The sequence below is a fragment of the Mobula hypostoma genome, chromosome 5, assembly GCF_963921235.1.
Source record: "Mobula hypostoma chromosome 5, sMobHyp1.1, whole genome shotgun sequence".
Classification (NCBI taxonomy): Eukaryota; Metazoa; Chordata; class Chondrichthyes; order Myliobatiformes; family Myliobatidae; genus Mobula; species Mobula hypostoma.
The window spans coordinates 135,492,029-135,516,585 of NC_086101.1; the positions used below are offsets into that span (position 1 = coordinate 135,492,029).

Here is a 24,557-nt window from a genome sequence, read left to right on the forward strand (position 1 = left end):
TGAGCTCCGGCCCCTCCCTCCCTGACAATTTGCAGTTGCCACAGTTCCACCTCCCCTGGGACACCAGTCTCCTCTGGCAACTCCGCCCCTCCTATGTCCTCGTTTGTCTGCACCGGCACTATGCCTATACCTGTCTCAAAATCAAAGTTTCACAATACAATTTCCACTTTGCCAACAGCTTTAACCGTACGCAAACCTTGAAGTAACACATCGTCTGGTAGACTAGTCTTCACCCCCCTCAACATACACGCCTTGCTCGTTGGCACCCTCACAGCCGCACACCATTGCCAAAATGCAGCTGTCGCCATCACCACTGTACTTTAAACAGAGTGGTCACACAGCATCCACAGAATTCTATCCCGGACGAGCCCCCACAAATGTAATGCTCAGGGCTATCGGCTCGGGTTTGTCTAGGGGAAACCCTGTCCACCCGCCAAACCGTATTTCACGTTTGCGTAAATGCTGTGTAATGCACCCTGGTACAAACTCACACATGAAATATCAGACAGCACACAAAGAACGATTAACTGATTACTCTTTATAAATCTTACTGGAACTATGTAATTAATAGAGATACAATATAAAAGGAAAGTAAAAGATGCCAAACTTATCAGAGTTCAACCACCTCGTGTACAACAGTTGGAGCTCAATTAACGGGGTCTTCTTGCCACCGTTCGATCTCCTCCGACCCCCTCGACCCACCGCCTGGCACCAACCACGGTGGTCGACCAGAGCGCGTCCAGCGCATTCTTCCTCTTCGGATCTCCCCCCGAAAAGCCCGCGCACTCACCCAGGTTGCCACACATACAGATAGAATAACATAGCTTCCATTGGTTAGTTTCTCCGTTACCTATAACTATAACCCGAACATTTCAGCTAATGTTAACCTCATAGTTAACATTACAAAGAGGCCATTTCATTTTAACACTTCAGAGAAACCATTTTATAATTAGCAGTTAACAGTTAATATTACTGAGAACCCTACACATGAAAACAGAGGAGTGCCCCAAAGAATGAATGACAGTTAAATGTTAGAACCCCAGAGTCCCCCAGCTCCCCTCCCTCCTGCATGTAAGTGGCAGCAAGCAACAATCCGCCTCCCCCACCAGCAAATAAAAGCATTGGCACCTGCCACTGAGCACTCGAGTGTGAGCAAAGCAACAGCAAAGACAGACTTACAAAGACTACATTGTTCACTTGGCATTTGACATACCACAGGCTCTCTCTCTCCCTAATAAGGGAGAAAGACATGTCTTCATTTCACAGCGAGCGAGGAGACATAACAAACAACTTGCTGGTTTACAATGTTAAAAGTCCGTTACATCGCTTTCCTCGAGCTCTGTGCCCAAAGATCTCGAGTCTCTGGGCACACAGCTGTAGATATTTCGACTTTCCCGACGACACACAGGTCACCTGCTGTGACACCAACCTTCGATCTGCCCGTCTCCAGAGCCCTGAAATCCTAGGCCTCCAAAACCGAGCCGAACTCTTAGGCCGAGCCCTTGGCGTGCCGAACAACAGCCAGTTATGAAACCCCAAGAGCGGGTCCCGTCCTGCAAAGAACCATAGTCAGCGTGTAACTCCAGGCCAGGGTCTTCAAAAGAACACTGAAAGGGAAAAATAAAAATAATAAAGATGGAAATAGAGCTGTTTCCGAAGATGCAAGCAAAGGAGTTGCTGTTTAGCGCCATCGGTACTCCGCTCCACCTCCGAGGACTTCCAGGACTCCTTCCCGGACACACCTAACAAATTCTTCCCCATCTAAACCTTTTGCATCAAGGAAGTGGCAATCAATATTAAGAAAGTTGAAATCATTTATGTCAACAAATCTGTTATTTTGCACCTTTCCAAAATCTGCTTCCTGATGTGCTCCTCAGTGTCTCTGTTGCAGTAGGAATATCCCAATAGAGTGATTGCTCCCTTCCTCTTTCTGACTCCCACCCACACTAACTCCATAGACATATCTTTCCACATTGACCTCTCTTTTTGCAGCTGAAATACTATCCCTCATTAACATTGCCATTCCCCCACCTCTTTTATCCTTCTCCCTGTCCCATTTGAAAGATCTAAACCCTGGAACATACAGTGACCATTCCTGCCCTTGTGACAGCTGAGTCTCTGTAGAGGCCAAGACGTCATAGTTCGATGTGTTGGACCATGCTCTAAGTTCATCACCCTTGTTCCTGATACTTACCATATGAAAATAAACACATTCCAACCCATCCAACTGAATGCTATTACGCCCTGTCACCTGCCAACCCTTCCTCACAGTCTCCCTACATGCTGCAGCTACCTTTACACCAACTTCAGCATTCTCCGATTATCACATCCCCCTTCCAAACTACTTTAAACCCTCCCCAACAACTCCAGGAAACCTGCCCGGAAGGATATTGATCCCTCTTGAGTTCACTTTAACCTGTCTCTTTTGTACGAGTCATACGTTCCCCACAAGATCTCACAAATCTTAAACCCTGATCCTTGCACCATTTCCTCGGCTACACATTCACCTACCAAATCATCCGATTCTTAGTCTCCCAGGCGCGCGGCATAGGCAGCAATCCAGAAATGACTACCCGTGAGGTCCTGCTTCTTAGCTTCATTCCTATGCAGCTCCCTATATTCGTTCTTCGGGAGCTCTTCCCTTTTCCGACCTATGCTGTTGTATCAATATGTACCACCACCCAGGATCCATTCTCAGTACTATTTTAAAAAAAGTAACAAAGTTGATAGAAACATCATCTTTGATTTTCTTTCTTAAAGCATCTTGTCATTTTATTATAAAGGAGCCAGTGGTATTTGCCTGACTTAGACATGACAGGGACTGCACATACTGGAAATCTGGATCCACACACATTTCAAAATGCCCACCCTCCTGCCTCTCCCCTCTCACTTGCCAGCTCGTACACCCCAGCCCCTTCTTCCTTTGTTCTGGCTTCTTTCCCACTTCCTTTCCTAGAGAATGGCCTGAAACATTGACTGTTCATTTTCCTCCATAGATTCTGCCTGACCGATTGAGTTCCTCCAATATTTTATGTGATGTGCATGACTTGTGAATCTTATACCCTTTAATTATGGACAGATGCTACCTACAGTAAGTTTTTAGGCTCACATGTAGCAGTGGTCCAGGAAGTCAACGTCAATGTCAGTGCTTGCAGTTTTGACTCCAGGTTCAAAAGTTCAAAGTTCAAAGTACACATTACATTGCACAACCTTAAGATTTGTCTCCTTACAGGCAGCCACAAAACAAAGAAACACAAAAGAATCCATTAACAAAAAAAAGACCATCAAACACTCAATGCACAGAGAGAGAAAAAATACAAATGATGCAAGAAGTAAATGCAAGCCCATAACATTCTGAACTGAAGTCCCCAAAGTGAGTCAGTCCGTGGTCACTTAGTTCAATGCAGAGTAAAGCAGCAAGCTGAACTGGCCTGACCCTCACCTTGGGCCCCGACACCCTGACCTTTTCAATCTGGCCTGGCGCCTAAATCATCGTCCAAAAATCGGGTTCAATCGCCTCGATATGCCCTGGGGCTTGGACCTCCCACCACAATTCAGCCTGTACCAGACCTTTCCGATTTGGCACGGTGCTTAAATCATCAACCAAACATTGGGGTGCTCAGGGGCCTGGATCCCATTGCCTCGATTTGGCCTGTAACCAGCCTGGCACTTAGATCGATTGACCTTCAGGCCTTCGTTGCTCTCGATGATGGGCCCACTGCCTCGCCTTGGTTCTACCACATCGAATTGCCTCCAAGTCCAAAGGGAAGTCACATACTATTGCTTGTGATGATCATTTGCCAGAAAAAGAGTGATTAACAAAGTATTCAGTTGTTTTCCTTATTCCACTGGGCAGCGGTCGGAAACGGCTGAGATTCACCAGTGCCAACTTAAACCGGCCATGTGCTACAGGTTCAAGCCCCACTCTGGAGGTATAAGCACAAAATCTTAGATGGTCACTCCCATGCAAACCATCAGAAGTACAATCAAACGCAGAATCCATCTTCTGTCTTCAGTATTAACTATCCCATGGTACTATTTCAAACTGGAGCAGGGTGGTCCTGAGGAATATGTTATCTTGAATCAAGCTTTTAATTAAAACAATTTCTGGTCATTCACTGGGAGTTCTCCGAATACAAATTGGCTGTCTCATTTCCTCAGCTCCAGCAATGATTAACTTCTGTACAGAATCATCTTATAGTACCTTGGGGTAGTAGACAGTGAAGAAAAAGAATGTAATTCAGTTGGGAGTTGATTAGGAGCTAGTTTGGAAACTATTTCCAGAGTTCCTCGGCTCCACTGGTGGGAGGCAGGTCAGTTGAGCATTAGATTAACATTATTGTTCAGTTGATCCTCCCACTGTTTAAGGAGGCCAACTTCCTGTGTTTAAACATTATAACTCCTCCAACATAATCAGCAAAACTGAAACCATATACAGTGGATTCTGGTTAACTGGGCCATTGGTTAGTTGGGGCAGCCAGTTATTTGGAACAACTGTTAAGGACGAAAACATTGAGAAAATAGCCCGAATTCCCTTCATTCATTTAGGACACTATGCCACTTAAATGGGGCAGGAAACAGTTGCTGAACGGTTCCTAACTAGCATCAGTCACGTGCAGCTGTATGGTTTTTAGACACTACACTTTCTTCGAGCAAACAATTTTTAAACAGCGTCATTATGTCTGTTTGTCTTCAAGAAGCACCTATTTTTACCCCTGATAGTTGGTGAAAAATAAGCAGCAAAACTAGTCAGAACTAGCCAGCAATATTTGCATTGTTGCAAAGGTTTATATTCACCACATCTGTCTGCTGTTCCGCACCCACCTTAAGTGGAAAGGAATACAGCTCTTCTTTCTCAGATGTGCACCTGTATCGGAGAAGAAAGTCTGAGCAATGAGGCACTGTCTGATTAGCAGCATCCAGATACAGAGGTCATGTGGCTAAAGGTCTGTGGGGAAAGGTCAGAAAGTGGAACTGGTGAAACAGCTCTTTTGAACTGCTGGCACAGACCCTTGTCATTTATACCACCCTAATATTCTTTATTTTCATTCCTGATATCCTATCCCTGAGGGACTAACCTGGTCACAGTATACTGATGCAGCTATAAAGAAGGCTAAACAGTGGCTAACAACAGGAATTCTGCAGATGCTGGAAATTCAAGCAACACACATCAAAGTTGCTGGTGAACACAGCAGGCCAGGCAGCATCTCTAAGAAGAGGTACAGTCGACGTTTCAGGCCGAGACCCTTCGTCAGGACTGCGCAGCAGGCCAGGCAGCGAGTACAATCAGCAGTCCTGATGAAGGGTCTCGGCCTGAAACGTCGACTGTACCTCTTCCTAGAGATGCTGCCTGGCCTGCTGCGTTCACCAGCAACTTTGATGTGTGTTGCCTAAACAGTGGCTATATTTTATTAGGAGTTTGAGATTTGGTTTAACAACTAAAACACTCGAAAGCTTCTACAGATGTACCGTAGAGAGCATTCTGACTGGCTGCATCACTGTCTGGTCGGGGGGGGGGGTGGGGGCGGTAGGGGCTACTGCACAGAATGAAAGTAAATTGTAGAAAGTGGTAAAATTAGTCAGCTCCATCACGGGTACTGGCCTCAAGCAGCGCTGCCTCGGGAAGGTGGTGTACCCCCACCACCCAGGACATACCCTCTTCTCACTGTTACCATCAGGAAGGAGGTACAGAAGCCTGAAGGCACACACTCAGCGATTCAGGAATGGCTTCTTCCCCTTTGCCATCTGATTCCTAAATAGACATTGAACCCTTGAACACAACCTCACTACATTTTTATTCCTGTTTCTGTTTTATTTTTGCACTGCTTATTTTAACTATATATATATATATATACTATAATATATACTATAATACTATACTATATATATATTTACTATAATTCTGTTTTTTTCTATATTTATCACATATTGCATTGTACTGCTGCTGCAAAGTTAACAAATTTCATAATGTATGTCGGTGGTATTAAACCTGATTTTGATTCGGATGTCCCGATGCAAGATCTGAACTTAGACCATCCCATTGCCTCCATGGATACTGCTCGATCCACTGAGTTTTTCCAGCAGCTTGTTTCCAGATTCCTGTTTCCCTCATGTCTTCATTTTCATGTTTGTGCACTAAGGGCCACTCAACTATAACCAGGTGCTGGCTGTTGTGCTTTCCTTGTGCTCCCTGATGGTGGGACCATTGTAGCAAAGCTGGAGCGTGAGGCCTGGAAACTGGCAGCGGTGGTCAGGGTATCAGCCATTCCAGGAGTCTTCCTTCAGGTTGGGACTGTGTGCATCACTGTCCCTGTACTTTGCAATAATCTATAGCGTTGGGAGAGGTAACTCTGTGGTGTAGGGAACAGTCAATGCAGCAGTTACTAACGGCAACCTTGTAGGATTGGACAGAGTGTGGAAATACAATTGCTGTCTTGCATCCAAGTGCTTAGAGTAGTGATTCTGAGCCAGGAGTCTGATTTCCTTTACAACAATTTAAATTCCAGCAAATCAATACATTTTAAATCTATTACTATTAATGGTCGCCGTGGAACTAATGAGATGTTGCAAAAACCTCTTTGGTTTGCTCGTGGAAATCTCAAGCACAAGTGATCCTGCATATGCTGGAAATCCAGCGTATGGCACTCAAAATGCTGGAGGAACTCAGCAGGTCAGGCAGCATCTATGGAGAGGGCTGAGACCCTTCATCAGGACTGGAAAGGAAGGGGGAAGAAGCTAGAATAAGGAAGTGGGTGGAGAGGAAGGAGTACAAGCTGCAAGGCGGTGGGTGAGACAAGGTGAGGGGGGGGGAAGATAGGTAGGATGAAGAAACCTACTGCTTTTACACTGTCTTGTCTGCCCTGTTTGCACCCCCAGAAGCAAAGTGAACTTAGCTGCTCGCTGAACTGCTCCAGCAAACTCTTCAAGGCTGATTAGGGGTGAACAATAAGTGCTGCTCTTGTGAATGAACAAAGTTGTCTTTGCGAGCTGTTGAACAAGAGAACGGAATCAACAGCATTCATCGCACCCACAGAAAAAACAAGATTCACATTTGGTTTGGGTGGTGCATTGAGAATGAAATGGGAAATTGCATTTATATAGTGCCTTTCATGACCTTCAAATTCTCAAGGGATTAAGTACTTTTAAAATGTGATGAAGATTTTGACTATACTTCGAAAGTACTTTTGCTTTGATGTGTGTACAGCCAGTGTACACACAACAAAATTCTCCTTTTAATTATTCTGTACCCTTGGCTAAGCATACACATCTAGATGTTATGTAACAATGGGACACATGATTGTTACTATTGTTGAATTGCTAGCTGGTATTTGAGAGGAGATAGATGGGTGATTAAGAGTTCTGGTAACACCAGTTATCTTTGTTGGCTAATGAGACAGAACCAGCCTTGTGCCTTACCTCCTGTAAGTAGCAAATCAAAACTAAAACATTGCTGATGCTGGGAATTTGATACACAAGCAGAAGAGCATGAAATACCAAGAAGGTTGGGCAACATCCGTAGAATGAGGAACTGAGTTACTGGTTAGATTGCAGATCCTTCTAACTTGAAATGTTTGCTCTGTTCTGCTTTCCATGAATATCTGCTAATCTGCTGAGTGTTTCAGGCAGTTTCTGTTTATATTTTGCCAAACCCAGATTTGTTCACCTAATAAACAGAAGCCTTGCACAAACTAATGCAATGCTGCATGACGATAGCAGGGATAGTTCTTTAGAAAACTGAGTCAAGGATGTCATGAAATATGTGAAATCAAGCAGGCAAAGCCCCCCTAAGCCAGCCAGTGGTGCAGTGGTATCCACACTGGACTTCAAGGTGAGTGGCCCTGGGTTCAAATCCAGCGGCTCCTTACACGCTTTCCATCCACGCCGGGTTGAGCGTTGAGCTAGCGATACAGCCCTGTAAAAAAAATGCTAAAGGAATGGCAAAGGAGCTGCCTGATGTCCCTCGAGGCGCCAAGAGGGACTCAACAACAATTCCCCCCAGGTGCAATTACCACCTTTTGTTCTGGCACACTCACCTTTGCTGGATGAGGAAGTCCTATCCTACTGCTTCCCTCTGCATAGTCTGGATGGTGACTGGGTCAGAGGTGGAGTAGCAAAGAGGCCACATCGCTATCAAAACCTTACCATGCCCTTTGACAGGGCTTTGTTCGTGAATATACAATGATCCAGTTGACTTGGGGACAGTCTCAAGGCTGCTTGACCGACCCTACAGTGACAAGTATTTGGTTGCTTAGAAACTCACATGCAAATTAATTCAACTGGTGCACTATAATTAGCACCATGCTGCAAGCAATTTACTTAAAACTTGCAGATTCCTGCATCTGTACCTTCCCAGGGAGCTGTGGAGAAGCTTTTTGCCTTCTCCCATTCTGGCTCCCCTTCTCTTCTCCTCAACTGCCCATTACCTCCCTCTGGCTCCCCTCTTACCCCTTCTCTTCTCCTCAACTGCCCATTACCTCCCTCTGGCTCCCCTCTTACCCCTTCTCTTCTCCTCAACTGCCCATTACCTCCCTCTGGCTCCCCTCTTACCCCTTCTCTTCTCCTCACCTGCCCATTACCTCCCTCTGGCTCCCCTCTTACCCCTTCTCTTCTCCTCAACTGCCCATTACCTCCCTCTGGCTCCCCTCTTACCCCTTCTCTTCTCCTCACCTGCCCATTACCTCCCTCTGGTTTCCTTACCCCTTCCCTTTCTCCCATGATCCACTCTTCTCTCCTATTAGATTCCTTCTACAGTCCTTTTCTCTACCTTTTCCACCTATCATCTCCCAGTTTCATTTTATCTCCCGCCCTCACCCACCCACCTTTCCCCTCACCCGGTTTCACCTATCACCTGTCAGCTTGCACTCCTTCCCCTCCCCTACATTCTTATTCTGGCATCCCCCTCTATCTTTTCCAGTCCTGATGAGGGTCTCCGCCTGAATTGTCGACTGCTTATTACCTGCAGAGTTTCTCCAACATTTTGTGTATGCTCCTCTGGATTTCCAGCATCTCTTGTGTGGAAAAGCACCGTTAGTAGGATCTGGGTATCGGTCCCAAAGCCAGAATCCATTGGCCATTCCGAATTACCTTCCTTGTGGGAATTTGGGATGGGCTATAATCGCTGGCTGCTTGAATTGCTGCCATCTATGAAGTGGAGACACAGTTGTGGTGGTGTTGTGTAAGGAGATCCAGGATTTTGATCCATCAAAGGAAAATTGACATAGAAGTGTATAACATTAGAAGCAGAGGGAGACTATTGATCTCTCTTATCCTGTACTGTTGCACAATGGGCCATGGCAAACCTGTGAGCTGTCTCTATTCATCCATCCTACTCCATTTTCACTTCACCTGCAGTTAACAAAAACACCTCGGCTATGCATTTAACATCCTTTCTTGACTTGGCATTGACCTGACTGGAGATGTACTACTTCAAAACTGAATTGCAGATAACTTTGATTCAACTATTCAAAGTACATTGATTATCAAAGTATGTCTGCAGTATACAACCCTGAGACTCATCTTCTCATAGACAGCCACAAAACAAAGAAAACCCTGGAACCCGTTAAAAGAAAAACATCAAACCCCACCCCATGCGCAAAAAAAAGAACAAATCACACAAACAGCAAAAAAGAAAAACAAAAGAGCAAAAAACACAGAATGTAAAACAAATGTAAATTGAAAGAGTTCAGGCATATTCTAGCATGGATAAAGCAGTAGCAGAGTGGAAGGAGGCAAAAGGTGGTAAGGGGGCAAGGAAGCAAAGAGGAAATTATAGACCTGTTAGTTTGACGTCGGTGGTTGGGAAGTTGTTGGAGTCGATTGTCAAGGATGAGGTTACAGAGTACCTGGAGGCATATGACAAGATAGGCAGAATTCAGCATGGATTCCTTAAAGGAAAATCCTGCCTGACAAACCTATTACAATTTTTTGAGGAAACTACTAGTAGGCTAGACAAGGGAGATGCAGTGGATGTTGTATATTTGGATTTTCAGAAGGCCTTTGACAAGGTGCCACACATGAGGCTATTTAACAAGATAAGAGCCCATGGAATTACGGGAAAGTTACATACGTGGATAGAGCGTTGGCTGATTGGCAGGAAACAGAGAGTGGGAATAAAGGGATCCTATCCTGGCTGACTGCCGGTTACCAGTGGTGTTCCACAGGGATCGGTGTTGGGGCCGCTTCTTTTTACATTGTACATCAACGATTTGGATTATGGAATAGATGGCTTTGTGGCTAAGTTTGCTGATGATACGAAGATAGGTGGAGGGGCCGGTAGTGCTGAGGAAACGGAGAGTCCGCAGAGAGACTTGGATAGATTGGAGGAATGGGCAGAGAAGTGGCAAATGAAGTACAATGTTGGAAAGTGTATGGTTATGCACCTTGGCAGAAAAAAATAAACGGGCAGACTATTATTTAAATGGGGAAAGAATTCAAAATTCTGAGATGCAACGGGACTTGAGAGTCCTCGTACAGGATTCCCTTAAAGTTAACCTCCAGGTTGAGTCAGTAGTGAAGAAGGTGAATGCAATGTTGGCATTCATTTCTAGAGGAATAGAGTATAGGAGCAGGGATGTGATGTTGAGGCTCTATAAGGCGCTGGTGAGACCTCACTTGGAGTACTGTGGGCAGTTTTGGTCTCCTTATTTAAGAAAGGATGTGCTGACGTTGGAGAGGGTACAGAGAAGATTCACTAGAATGATTCCGGGAATGAGAGCGTTAACATATGAGGAACGTTTGTCTGCTCTTGGACTGTATTCCTTGGAGTTTAGAAGAATGAGGGGAGACCTCATAGAAACATTTTGAATGTTAAAAGGCATGGACAGAGTGGATGTGGCAAAGTTGTTTCCCATGATGGGGGAGTCTAGTACGAGAGGTCATGACCAGGATTGAAGGGCGCCCTTTCAGAACAGAAATGCGAAGAAATTTTTTTAGTCAGTCGGTGGTGAATCTATGGAATTTGTTGCCATGGGCAGCAGTGGAGGCCAAATCATTGGGTGTATTTAAGGCAGAGATTGATAGATATCTGAGTAGCCAGGGCATCAAAGGTTATGGTGAGAAGGCGGGGCAGTGGGACTAAATAGGATAAAATGGATCAGCTCATGATAAAATGGCGGAGCAGACTCGATGGACCGAATGGCCTACTTCTGCTCCTTTGTCTTATGGTCTTATGGTTTAAAAGGAGCCTTTTCTGGTTGGCTGCTGGTGACTAGTGGTGTAACACATGGGTCTGTGTGGGACAGTTTCCTTTTATATTATATATCAATGATTTGGATGATGAAATTGATAACTTTGTTGCAAAGTTTTTGCATGATACAAAGGTAGGTGGAGGGGCAGGTAGTTCTGAGGAAGTGGAGAAGCTACAGAAGGACTTGGATTAGGAGAATTGACAAAGAAGTGGCAGATGAAATACAGTGTATGGTCATGCACTTTGGTAGAAGAAATGAAAGGGTAGACGATTTTCTAAATGGAGAGAAAATTCAAAAATCTAATGAGCAAAGTGACTTGGGAGTTTTTGTGCAGGGCCCCTAAAGGTTAACTTGCAGGTTGAGTTGGTGTTGAGGAAGGTAAATGCAATGTTAGCATTCATTTCAAGAGTACGAGAATATATGGGCAAGGATGTAATGTTGAGGCTTTATAAAGCCCTGGTGAGGCCTCACTTGGAGTATTGTGAGCAGTTTTGGGCCCTTCATCAGGAGAGGGTTCAAAAGAGATTCACAAACATGATTCTAGAATTGAATGGCTTGTCGTATGAAGAGCATATGATAGCTCTGGGCCTGTATTCACTAGAACTCAGAAAAATGAGGGGAAACCCAATTGAAACCTATCGAATGTGAAAGACCTTGATAGAGTGGATGTGGAGAGGATGTTTCCTGTGGTGGTAGCCTCAGGGTAGAGAGATGTCCATTTGGAAAAGAGATGAGGAGGAATTTCTTTAGCCAGAGGATGGTGAATCTGTGGAACTCATTGCCACAGACAGCAGTAGAGGGCAAGTGATTTGATATATTTAACATGGAGGTTGATAGGTTCTTGATTAGTCAGGGCATCAAAGGTTATGGGGAGAAGGCAGGAGAATGGGGTTGAGAAAGATAACAAATCAGCCACGATAAAATGGCAGAACAGACCCAAATGGCCCAATGGCCTAATTCTGCTCCTATGTCTTATGGACAGTTCAATAATCTTCAATTAGTGGGATAGAAGCTGTCTTTCACCTTGGGTTATGGTCTTTCGGGCTTTTATATCTTCTGCCTGAAGGGAGGGAGAGAAGAGAGAATACCTAGAGATGTGTGAGTTTTTTGAGTATGTTGGCATCTTTACTGAGGCAGCATGATCAGTCATTCAGGAGAACATTATGTAGAGATTTAGGAAGCCCTTCTGCAAATAGCAGTCAAATTCTTTCCCCTTGATCCCAAGCCTTTGGTTTGCCCTAAACCTTCAGTCTTCTATTAAGATATTTCTTCCAAAATTACTTCCCTATCGGTCTTTAGGTGATCTAGTTTAACATCATCATGTCACGTTTTGTTTGCTGACTCTGCTGTGAAATGGCCTGAGACATTCTAACACATTAAAGGGATTATATCAAAGTAACTTGTTCTCTCCTAATCCCAGCCTTACTTGGGTTTAACAGTATGCAATGGATTTTGTGTAAAATGGTATTTTTAGACATCACATGAGTTACGTTCAGTGCTGGTTATTCACTCTGTTTCTGTCACTGTAATTATTTTGTTTGTACAGGCTCATCAAACAATGTGCAGACAATGACGGTTTTAGGACTGGGTTCTCTGGGAACGGTTGGATTCATTCTGTTTCTCTGCTATTCTGTGGTATGGTAGGTAAAGGCATTCTATCAGAGCCAATGTCAGCTGGTTTGGACTCAGCCTTTTCTTGCCTGCTGCTTTTGATATGTTAAAGCAGACTATTGCGATGCATTCTTATTTTCCCATCTTTTGTGCTGCTCCATCCACATTCAAAGTGAAAGGCGAGTTTATTATCAGAGTACACACATGTCAGCACGTGCAACCCTTCTTCTCCTGCGGGCATACTGAGCAAATCTGTAGAACAGTAAGTGTAAACAGGATCTGTAAACTGTAAATAAACTGTGCAAATGCAGATGATAAATCTGTGTCATCACCGACCTACAAAGGCTTCTGTCCAATGAATAGGCCTCAGATCTCTTCCTGTACTCGCTCCTCTCTGTCCTCTGTCACCTGTAATCTACGGGAACCTGAAAACCTTGCAAGACTGCGATGCCCTTCCAGCCTCTGCCTCCTTGCTGTTGATTGCCCTGCCTCCATCAACCTGAATTTCCTTCTCCACTTCCCCTTAAAGCCCAAGTCCTTTACCGAGTATGAGTGTGTATATATAGATCTCCCTCTCTCCCTCTCCCTCCCTCCCTCAATATTTACGTTTATATTTTCTTATGACAGAAAAGGAGGCCATTCAGCCCACTGAATGTGTTGACTGTCAGAACTAACCCATTCCCCAATTTATTCTCATTAATAAAATAAATCTGGAAACGCTCAGCAAGCCAGGCTACATCTGAGGTAAGAGAAGGAGAGCTGTTGTGTCAGGTTGAAGACCCTTCATCAGAACTGGAATTTGTCAAAAAGGGTCTTCGACATGAAACATCATCTCAGTTTCTCCTTCTACAGAAGCTGCCTGACCTGTTGAGTATTTCCAGCATTTTCTGCTTTAATTTTAAATATCTAGCATTGGTATTTTAAAAAAATCTTTAATCAATCTTTTTCTCACACACTCATCAACTCCACTCTAATTTTCCTGTCACCCATCTACACTAAGGATCATGTACAGTAGCCAATTATCTTTGGGATGTGGGAGCAAACTGGAGCACCAGGGGATACCAGTGCAGTCAAAGGAAGTCCAGACTCCACGCAGACAGCACCAGGGGTCAGGGTCTAACCTTGGGTACTGGAGCAGTGGGGTAGAGGCGTGATCTGTTGCACCACCGTGCTGCCTTTGAAAAACACCCTGTTCTCTCCAGTCCAGCCACTCTGAGGATTCTCTCCTACAAAGTTACAACAGATATTATACATGAGCCCTCCCGTCATCAATTACCCCTCCAATTTATGCTGTAAGAAATAGATAGCACCAAAGGCTTTAGTAGTGTTAATTAAAAAAAATTGAAAATTTATCTTTATTTGTATCTAAAGTAGTGACATCAGTTTAAAAACAAGTCTATGATCAGCAAGCCAGATCAGATAATGGATGAAATCTGCAGATGCTGGAAATTCAAGCAACACACACACAAAATGCTGGTGAATGCAGCAGGCCAGGCAGCATCTATAGGAAGAGGTACGGTCGACGTTTCGGGCCAAGACCCTTCGTCAGGACCAAATGAAAGAAGAGATAGTAAGAGATTTGAAAGTGGGAGGTGGAGGGGGGTGATCCGAAATGATAGGAGAAGACAGGAGGGGGAGGGATGGAGCCAAGAGCTGGACAGGTGATTGGCAAAAGGGATACAAGGCTGGACAAGGGAGAGGATCATGGGATGGGAGGCCTAGGGAGAAAGAACGGGGGGTGGGGGAAGCCCAGAAGATGGGAAAGGGATGGGGGGGGGGGATGAATGGACAAGGGAGTCGTGTAGGGAGCGATCCCTGCGGAAAGCAGAGGGGGGTGGTAGGGAAAGATGTGCTTAGTGTTGGAATCCCGTTGGAGGTGGCGGAAGTTACGGAGAATTAAAGTGAGAGGGACAGAGGGAGAAAAAAGAGAGAAAAAAAAAGGGAAAATAAATAAATAAATAAATAAATAAATAAATAAATAAATAAATAAATAAATAAATAAATAAATAAATAAATAAATAAATAAATAACGATGGGGCACGAGGGGGAAGTGGAACATTAGTGGAAGTTAGAGAAGTCGATGTTCATGCCATCAGGTTGGAGGCTACCCAGACGGAATATAAGGTGTTGTTCCTCCAACCTGAGTGTGGCTTCATCTTGACAGTAGAGGAGGCCGTGGATAGACATATCAGAATGGGAATGGGATGTGGGATTAAAATGTGTGGCCACTGGGAGATCCTGCTTTCTCTGGTGGACAGAGCATAAGTGTTCAGCAAAATGGTCTCCCAGCCTGCGTCGGGTCTCGCCAACATATAGGAGGGAGCACCGGACGCAGTATATCACCCCAGCCGACTCACAGGTGAAGTGTTGCCTCACCTGGAAGGACTGTTTGGGGCCCTGAATGGTGGTAAGGGAGGATAAGTGCCAGGAGGGAGATCAGTGGGAAGGGATGGGGGGGACGAATGGACAAGGGAGTCGCGTAGGGAGCGATCCCTGCGGAAAGCAGAAAGAGGGGGAGGGAAAGATGTGCTTAGTGGTGGGATCCCTTTGGAGGTGGCAGAAGTTACGGAGAATTATATGTTGGACCTGGAGGCTGGTGGGGTGGTAGATGAGGACCAGGGGAACTCTATTCCTATTAGATAATGGAGAATCATTTTGCTTTCTCATTGACAATGGGAAAGTGAGTGTCATGCAGACAGACATGTTGGGTGACCAATGGTAGGAGAGTGGGCTGGCCCAGTTAGAGTCAGGAGATTATCTCATGCATTTTCCCAGTGCACATCCAACCAGAATTGATAGTTCAAATAACACCCAAAATTATTTGGTGATTGGAGTTGCTGTCTCCATAGTATCCTACTAATAGTATTACTCATCCTCATAACATCTTGTTTATAAATAGTTTAGTAACAAAAAGTTACATTCAAAGTCATGTTTCCACAGGAAGCACAAAGCAACCTACAGAGGCACAGCCTTTAATTACTTTTACATAAGATCCATACTAAGAAAATGCATAACTTTTGCAGATGTTACCTGGCAGGTAACCAAATAAAGAGAAATGAAAAGAGGAGAAGAAGAAGAAGACCGTGCACTCTCTCCGCACTAATCCCCAATTTACCATCAACCCTGCAGACAAGGGGGATGCTGTGTAGTACAGCAGACTAACCTCTACCTTTCTGAGGCCAGGCGGCAACTCTCAGACTCTCCTCATACCTACTTCTTGAAGTGGACCCACTCCGGACCACCAACACCGTTACTGACCTCATCCACTCTGGTGAACTCCAGTCCACTGCCACCAGACTCATAGTTCTCTGACCCCACACTGCTCGCTTCTATCTCCTACCCAAGATCCACAAACCTGGAGAGGCTCTTTGTCTGCCTGCTTCTGCCCCACTGAACTTGTGTCCCAATACGTCGACTCCATTCTATCCTCCTTGGTTCAGTCCCTTCCCACTTACAGCCTCAGCTCTTCTCATGCTCTTGATCTCCTCTCTAACTTTCAATGCCCTGGCCCTGGTTATTCTCACCATGGATGTCTATAAGCTTCCATCCACCATCAAGTAGATCTTAAAGCTCTCCACAACAACAAAAACAAATAGCCAGTTCCCTTCCACCACCACCCTCCATCTGACAGAACTGGCCACTCTGCCATTCAATAAGCTTGAATTTAGCATCCCTTCCAATCTTCCAGAACAGACAAACTTGCAATCTGTTCATGAAAAGCATATTGGATACCTTCATTTGCTGCACATTTTGACTCTGAAGCCTAGTTTCTCACTGTATGAGTAGAATCTACATTTGTTATATAAATTGCTGAAATTTGCAAAAACTTGTTCACATTATGTGACAGAGTCTGAATGGAGAATAAGAATCAAAGGTTTTCAAGGGAGTTCATATTTGTTCAAGAACCTAACATTTCATCAATAGGTAATATTGGCTGAACTATCAACTGAGAGGAAGGATTATGTAGAGCCTGCAGCACAGAGAGGGATATTTTCATCCCATAGTTCTGTGTTCACTTTATCCTCCATGTGAGCTCTTCACTTTCCCCCTTGTAAACCCATCAATGTCCTCCTCTTCCATTCACCCTCAAGTACTTACCTAATACCTCCTCAAAATACTGCTTGTCTGCGTCCTCACCGTTCTGAGTAAGATGCTGTCAGGTATCAGGATAAGTCTTCTGTACTGGTGTCATGCTTACACATTTTTTTTCTGTATCCTTTGCATGCTTTTATATTATTTTTGCAATATGGAAATAAAACTGAGCACTGGACGTTACCCAAATTTACATGACTTTGATGCAACTTCTCAAGTGCTACCCTTTATGTAGGTGTGGATCTGAAGGACCACAAAGACTATCACAGACACCATCCATGCCCCAGACTAGAATGGGCACTTGTAAACACAATCAGACCTGGATTGGTAAGGAATGGAGCTGAACTCTTCAAATTCAGCTCTGGATCAGGAGATAGCACTTTCATCTTGGATGAAGCTCTGCATGGAGACATCAGCACGATAACCTCAATTGAAATTCCAGTATAAAACGAGGGATTTCACACCTTTTGGATGAGGTACGAATCAAGGCCCCATCTCTCCTCTGAGTCACTGCTTCAGAGAGGAGAAGGTAAATTGTCCCGTCTCCTGGCCACTATTTTCCCTTGCTTGTCCCCGAATTATCAGATTGTGTAGAAATACTCTGCAGGTTTAGACAAAAGAATGTGGTAGACGTGAAATGCAGAGCAGGAGGACATATCCGGGAGTTCAGGTTGGGCATCTCCTCCTATCCCAGAGGGGGGAAAAGGGAACGATAAAAAAGATAAACTAATATTACAGGTGGGTGATACATACTCCGATATTCCTTAGTCTGGGTTCTTTAGTCTAAATTCTCACTCACTAACTGTTCCCAGTCTCACATTGACCAGATAACCTTGTTTTTGGTTTCTCCCCATGGCCACTCCAGTTTTATACTATCAGAGATGCACATCTCATCCATCCTCCCTGTAGTTTAACAAGCTTTTTTGTTCTCCATTTCAGTTCTGAAGATTATTAACTCTGTTTCACTTCCCACTGATGTGAGCTGATCTGTTGAATATTCCAGCATTTCCTGCTTTTGTTTTAGATTTCCTGCATCCGCAGTTGTTTTTGATTATCAGATGGTCTGCTCTTCATTACAATGGCGCCTGTGACATACAAACATATGAGTTATGGGCAGGAATAGGGTATTCGTGTGTCTGTATGTTCACAGATTATATTGCTGTCTTGCCCAGTAACCTTCCACCCTCTCACACTGTAAGGATCTATCTATCCCATCTGAAAAGATATTCAAAGCCTCAGCTTTCCCAGCCCTTTGAAGAGCGAGTTCTTCTGAGAAAAGAAATCTCCTTGTCCTTGTGTATATGAACAACTCCTTATTTTCAAATAGTGATGCCTTTATTCCTGATTCTCCAACAGGAGGAAACATATTTTTCACTTGCACTCTGTGAAGACCACTCAGGATCTTAACTGTTTCAACCAAGTCTCCCCTCACTCTCTTCTGAACTGCAGCAGAAACAAATCAAGCCTCTGCGTTCTTACCAACTCAACCGTTCCAATTTCTGTCTCGTAAGCCCTCCCTGAACTGCTTCCCACATGAGTCAGCTTGCTGCGCTGCATCTTGGCTGCTGTACCTCCTGAATTAGAGCACCAACCTCTTCTTTGGCTGCAAAGGTTTTGGAGATGTTGAAAAATGATGTGAAAGGTGCTATGGAAATGCAAGCAAGAGCATGTGCAGGAAATTAACTTTTACAGCTTCAGTAACAACACTGAAAGCAGGCGCCCTATTATTTGCATATTAGTGAATGTGCACGTCCTGAGACTGTGCTAAGTGATTACCGGAAGGACAGTAGCCCATTTGATAAAAATAATATTATCAGGCCTGTGAATATTGTTTCTCTGGAAAATTAAACTGGCTCTTGACGAGAGATGGCATAGCTTCTGGCCTGCACAGTTCACTCTGACACTGAAGATGATTAAATGAACTGAGAATTACTTCCCCTCCTGTCCATTGTTTTCTTACAAGCACCTTCATGAATAATTAGAAATAAATATAATACCTTAAGTGCAATTATCGATTCCTTTTGCTAAAGTATTCTCCATCACCACTCCCAGTAGTAAGTATCTTGTCCAGGCATCAGTAATAGGAGAAATGTTCTGGATCCACATGTAGTCTGTGCATATTTTGGGATACATGGCCCATAAAACTGAGAAGGAGATGAGAAATAACCATTTATTTTTGCTTACAGGAGTTTCAAGACAAGATAATAGCAGAGATGCCAAATATTACATGTAAGTAAGAAAATCAAAATCTCAAGACCATAAGGCATAGGAACAGAATTAGGTCATTCATCTCAAGCCTGTTCTGCTACTTGATCATGGCTGACTTATTATCCCTCAACCACATTCTGCTGTTTTCTCTCTGTAACCCTCGATGTCATTGATAATCAAGAGCCTAATCAACCTCTGCTTTAAGTATTATGTAATGATTTGGCCTCCGCATCCGTCTGAGGCAATGAATTCCACAGATTCACAACCCTCTGGCTAAGGGAATTCCTTCTTATCTGTTCTAAGGATACTCATGTATTCTGAGCCTGAGCCCTCTGGTCGTAGACTCTCCCACTATTGAAAACATCCTCTTCCCACCCTCTTCACATCCACTCTATCTACAGTAGGTATTTCAGTATTGGATATATTTCAATGAGATTTCCCTTCATGCTTCCAAACTGCAGTGAGTACGGGCTCAGACCATCAATCACTCCTCGTTCATTAACCCTTTCATTCCCAGGATCATTCTCTTGAACCTCCTCTGGACCCTCTCCAATACCAGTATACCCATCTTTAATAAGACCAAAACTGCTCACAGTACTCCAAATGCAGTCTTACTGATGCCTTACAAAGCCTCAGCATTATATTTTTGCTTTTATATTCCAGTCCTCTCAAAATTAATGTTAACATTGCTTTTGCTTTCCTTACTACCAATTCAAACTGCACTTTGACTCCCAAGTCTCTTTGCATTTCTGATTTCTAAATTTGCTCCCCATTTAGAAAATAGTCGACACTTTTATTCCTTCTACCTAAGTGCATGACCATACACTTTTTGAGGCCGTATTCCATCTTCTTTGCCCATTCTTCTAATCTGTCCAAGTTCTTTTGAAGACTCTCTGTTTCCACGTCACTGCTTGCCCCTCCGCCTATCTTTGTATTTTACGCAAACGAGATCATTTCCTCGCATAAAGCCGAGGACATCATGAAGTGCCCTGTGGAAATTCTGATGTTCTGTGTGTTATGTATCCGAGTGGAGATCGGTGGTACAGCATGCTGCAAAACCTGTAATATGGCTTTCGTGTAGTTATTTGTAAATTTTATTTATTGATTGGGAGATGCAGCAGAGTAACAGGTCCTTCTGGCACGATGAACCCACACCGCATGATTACCGCTGTGTGATCATTAACCTATTAACATGTACATCTTTGGAATGTGGGAGGAAACTGGAGCACCTGGAGAATGTACAAACTCCTTACAGAGGCAGAATTGAATCCACATCACAGGTGCTGCAATAGTGTTGTGCTATCAGCTACACTTCTATGCACTAGTTATGCGGTCAAAGCCCCATTACTAATACCACAGCCTAATATCTAACCCATGTGGAATGAGAGAGTGTGGCACTGTCAGAGGTTCCAGGATTTGGGTGAGTTTCTATCTAGCCTGTAAGGTGAAGCTGAGAGATCCTAATGCACTGTTTCGAAGAGGAGACTGAGGGATCCCTGACAATATTGATCGCTCAATAAACCTATCAAGTAAAGCAAATTAACCGTTCATTACCACATGGTTATTAGTGGGCTTTTGGTCGGCTCAACATGCTGCTGCTTCTCAACTATGGAGGCAATACCTTAAAGTATTTCATTAGTTGTTAAGGTCCTTGGAGCTCCCCAAAGTTGTGAAAAGTGTTTTAGAAATACATTTTTCCCCATCTCTTCAAGATACTTAAACTTTAAAAAATATCCTATCTTCTGGGAATTGAGGACCTGAGTTATAGGGAAAGACTGAAAAGGTTTGGACTTTATTCTCTTACTGTAAGAATGAGGAGAGATTTCATAGAGGTGTACAAAATTATGAGGGTAAATGCAAGCAGGCTTTTTCCACTGAGGTTGGGTGAGATTAGAACTAGAGGTCACAAGCATTTAAGGGGAGCATGAGGGGGATCTTCTCCCAGAGAGTGGTGAGAATGTAGGACAAGCTTCCAGCGAAAGTGGTAAAAGCCAATTTGAGAAGTTTGGATAAGTACATGGATGGAAGGAGTATGGAGGACCGTGGTTCAGGTGCAGGTTGATGGGACGAGGAAGTATAATAGTTTGGAACAGACTGGATGGGCCAAAGGACCTGTTTCTGTGGTGAGGTTCTTTATGAATAAGATGATAAGGTGTATAAGATGATGAGAGGCTTTGATCGTGTGGATAGCCAGAGGCTTTTTCCCAGGGCTGAAATGGTTGCCACAAGAGGACACAGGTTTAAGGTGCTGGGGAGTAGGTACAGAGGAGATGTCAGGGGTAAGCTTTTTACGTAGAGAGTGGTGAGTGCGTGGAATGGGCTGCCGGCAATGGCGGTGGAGGATAGGGTCCTTTAAGAAACTTTTGGATAGGTACAGGGAGCTTAGAAAAATAGAGGGCTATGGGTAAGCCTAGTAATTTCTAAAGTAGGGATATGTTTGGCACAACTTTGTGGGCCAAAGGGCCTGTATGGTGCTGTACGTTTTCTATGTTCCTATGACTCTATGAAAACTGAATAGCCCCCTGAATTAGGTTGCAGTGTGTATGTATTAGCTTCTGTTCCCCTGATCCCCTGCTGTACATGATTCCATGAATGGCTTTAGAAAAGGATAAATGTCCTTTCAGGGAATTGGTTCAGATGTAGGGGAAAGGAACAGAGGGTATTGTGTAAGATAACACAGGTAGATGAACTTAGACACTTAATTCTCAGCACAGTCCTGTTAGACTTAATAGCTGACTCTTTGCTGCAAATTTTAAACAATGTAAATTCAGTTTAAAAGACATTGGAAAGAATGGGGAAAATCATTAATTAGGATGTGCAAGCAGTCTGAACTTTTATTTTGTTCCCCTAATCATTGCCAGTTAGTTTCTAAATCTTAAGGTGTATCTATTTTTCTCAAAATTGTATTCAAATATTGGTAGTTTTTGGACAAGCTAGAATTGTAAAGCTCTTATTTATTTGTATAATTTGGTATAATGTTTCTAAATAAAGTTAACTTAACTTCATTCCAGAGTCTTGAGAACAAAATCTAATCAGATAATTCAGGGCAGAACTGAGGGACCATACATGGTTGGAAGTGTTGACTGTTTGAAGAGACCTTACACTGAAGCCTCGACTCTCCTCCCAACTGCATGTAAAAGAGACCACTGCAATATTCCAAAGAGCAAGGGAATTCTCAGCCTCAACCAAAGCTTCAAATCAGATGATCTAGTTGTTAACACAAGAAATTCGGTAGGTGTTGGAAATCCAGAGCAACCACACAAAACGGTGGAGGAACTTGACCAGTCAGGCAGCACCTATGGAGAGGAATAAACATTTGATGTTTCGGACCAGGACCCTTCATCAGGACTGGAAAGAGGAAAGAAGCCAGAATAAGAAGGTGGGGGAGGGGAAGCAGTACAACCTGTCAGAGACAGTAGAAACCAGGTGAGGGGGGAAGGTAGGTGAGTGAGGGAGGAAAGATGAAGTGAGAAACTGGGAGGCGATAGGTGGAAAAGGTAAAGGGCTGAAGAAGGAATCTGATAGGAGAGGAGAGTGGACCATGGGAGAATGGGAAGGAGGAGGGGCATCAGGGGAAGGTGATAGGCAGGTGAGGAGTCAAGAAAGGGTAAGAGCGAAGGCAGAAAAGGAGATGATGGGGGGGGGGGTGGAGAAATGACCAGAAGTTGGAGAAATCAATGCTCATGCCCTCAGTTTGGAGGTTACCCAGACGGAATATGCGATGTTGTTGAGACCAGTCTCATTGCAGCAATAGAGGAGGCCTTGGATTGACATGTCAAAATGGAAGTGCAAAGTAGAATAAAAATTAGTGGCCACTGGGAAAGTCCACATTTTGTGGCAAACAGAGCAAAGTTGCTCAATGAAACGGTTCCCCAATCTACCAGAGGAGCACCGGACACAGTAGAAGGCCTGGCAGACTTGCAGGTGAATTGTTGCCTCACCTGGAAAGACTGCTTTGGGCCCGGGATGGTAGTGAGGGACTGAGGTGCAGAGCCAGGTGTAGCCCTTGTCCTGCTTGCAGGGACTTAGCTGAGGGCAGCATCAATGATAGAGGAAGGGAAACAAGGCTCTTTGAAGATGAAGGACATCTTGGATGTTCTGGAATGGAAGACCTGAGAACAGGTGAGGTGGAGACGGAGGAGCTGAGAAAAGGAAATAACATTTTTACAAGTGATAGAGTGGAAAGGGGTATAGTCAAGATAGCTGTGAAAGTCAGTAGGTTTAGGAAAGATATCAGATCTCTGTCTCCAGAGATGCATTAGTTGTTATTTGTGTGAGCTGGCTATGTCCATTTCCTACTTTGCATCAATGACTACACTTCAAGAAGTATTAAGCTGGCTATACAATACTTTGTACGTCTTTTACAAATAGGAGTTTTTGTTTTTTATATCATACCATTACTGTTTTCCAATCTGTTGGGATCTTGAATCACAAAAAGGCCTAACCCTGCTCCATTTTCCCAATGTGCTGGTCTTGGAATTCCAATTTCTTGCATTGGGTTTTCATGACTCCGTTTAAATTTAAGGTAGACATGAGGTAAAGAGTAACCAGGTGCCTACTGACAACTCTCTGACTTGAAGTGAGTTGAGGGAGGTTTGCGTCTATGTCTGGTTTCATAACTAATTGTCTGGATTGAGAAAATTATTTATTCAGAGAAAAGGAAGTAAAGTGCAGAGGAAACTATCTTATTATCAAAGCGACAGCAGTTTCGCCCGATAAAAGTGAGGCAATCCTCTGGAAAACATAGTAGTTGAAGAATAGATACGTGCCATCAATGTCGGCCAAATCACCACAGCAATACAAGAATATGATTTGTACAAGATAGACGTGTATAATTTGGTTATCCCTAATCCCATTAGGACTGGCATTGCGTAATTTTTAGGATTTGGATTAAAGTAATATGTGGCAGAAACATTTCAAAAGGGGATACAAAGAGAAAGTTTGCAGGCCTGTGGGGAATGAGCACCGGGATTGGAACAAAAGCTCCACCAAAGATATTTCATCCCTGATTCATTGCCCAGTGGTTATTAGACCATGCTAATGTGTTATATCCTTGGCAATGTAAAGGCTATAAAGAATGCTATGGGTTGAGGCACGCTACTAATGCATCTTGTGACTAATTGGTGTGTAGGGCATGAGCTGAATGCTTGCAATCTCCTGACTCATAATCAGATCACATTATGCGGGAACCAGCATGTTGCTTAAAAAAAATTGGCATGTGGTTACTATTTTCTGCATTCATACAGTGAACTTAAACATAATAATGTTTTGGAATATGACTCAGATGTTACCACATTTCCAAATCTAACAATTGGATTATTCCCAAGCATATTTGAATAATACTTGTCATGTGCAGTCAAGCCAAGTAGAGATTGCGACACACTTTCTCATTAAATGCACGTCATTATTCTCTAAGTGTCTAAAACAACACGCTGTCACACGCAGAATACCCGCAGACAA

At 43.8% G+C, this 24,557-nt stretch overlaps 1 protein-coding gene across 13 annotated transcripts in view; it reads left to right on the forward strand.

Moving 5' to 3' along the window:
* Positions 1–24,557, forward strand: part of susd1 (sushi domain containing 1) — a 185,706-nt gene that overhangs the window by 155,394 nt on the left and 5,755 nt on the right. For 6 of the 13 annotated variants that reach the window (XM_063048967.1, XM_063048962.1, XM_063048964.1 and 3 more), the window contains 2 exons: positions 19,076–19,118; positions 22,109–22,328. In XM_063048967.1, coding sequence (XP_062905037.1) covers positions 19,076–19,118; positions 22,109–22,328 — 263 coding nt within the window. Of the gene's footprint in view, positions 1–12,732; positions 12,827–19,075; positions 19,119–22,108; positions 22,679–24,557 lie in introns of those variants that run through there. The other 7 variants (XM_063048972.1, XM_063048973.1, XM_063048976.1 and 4 more) reach the window with 5 other exon arrangements.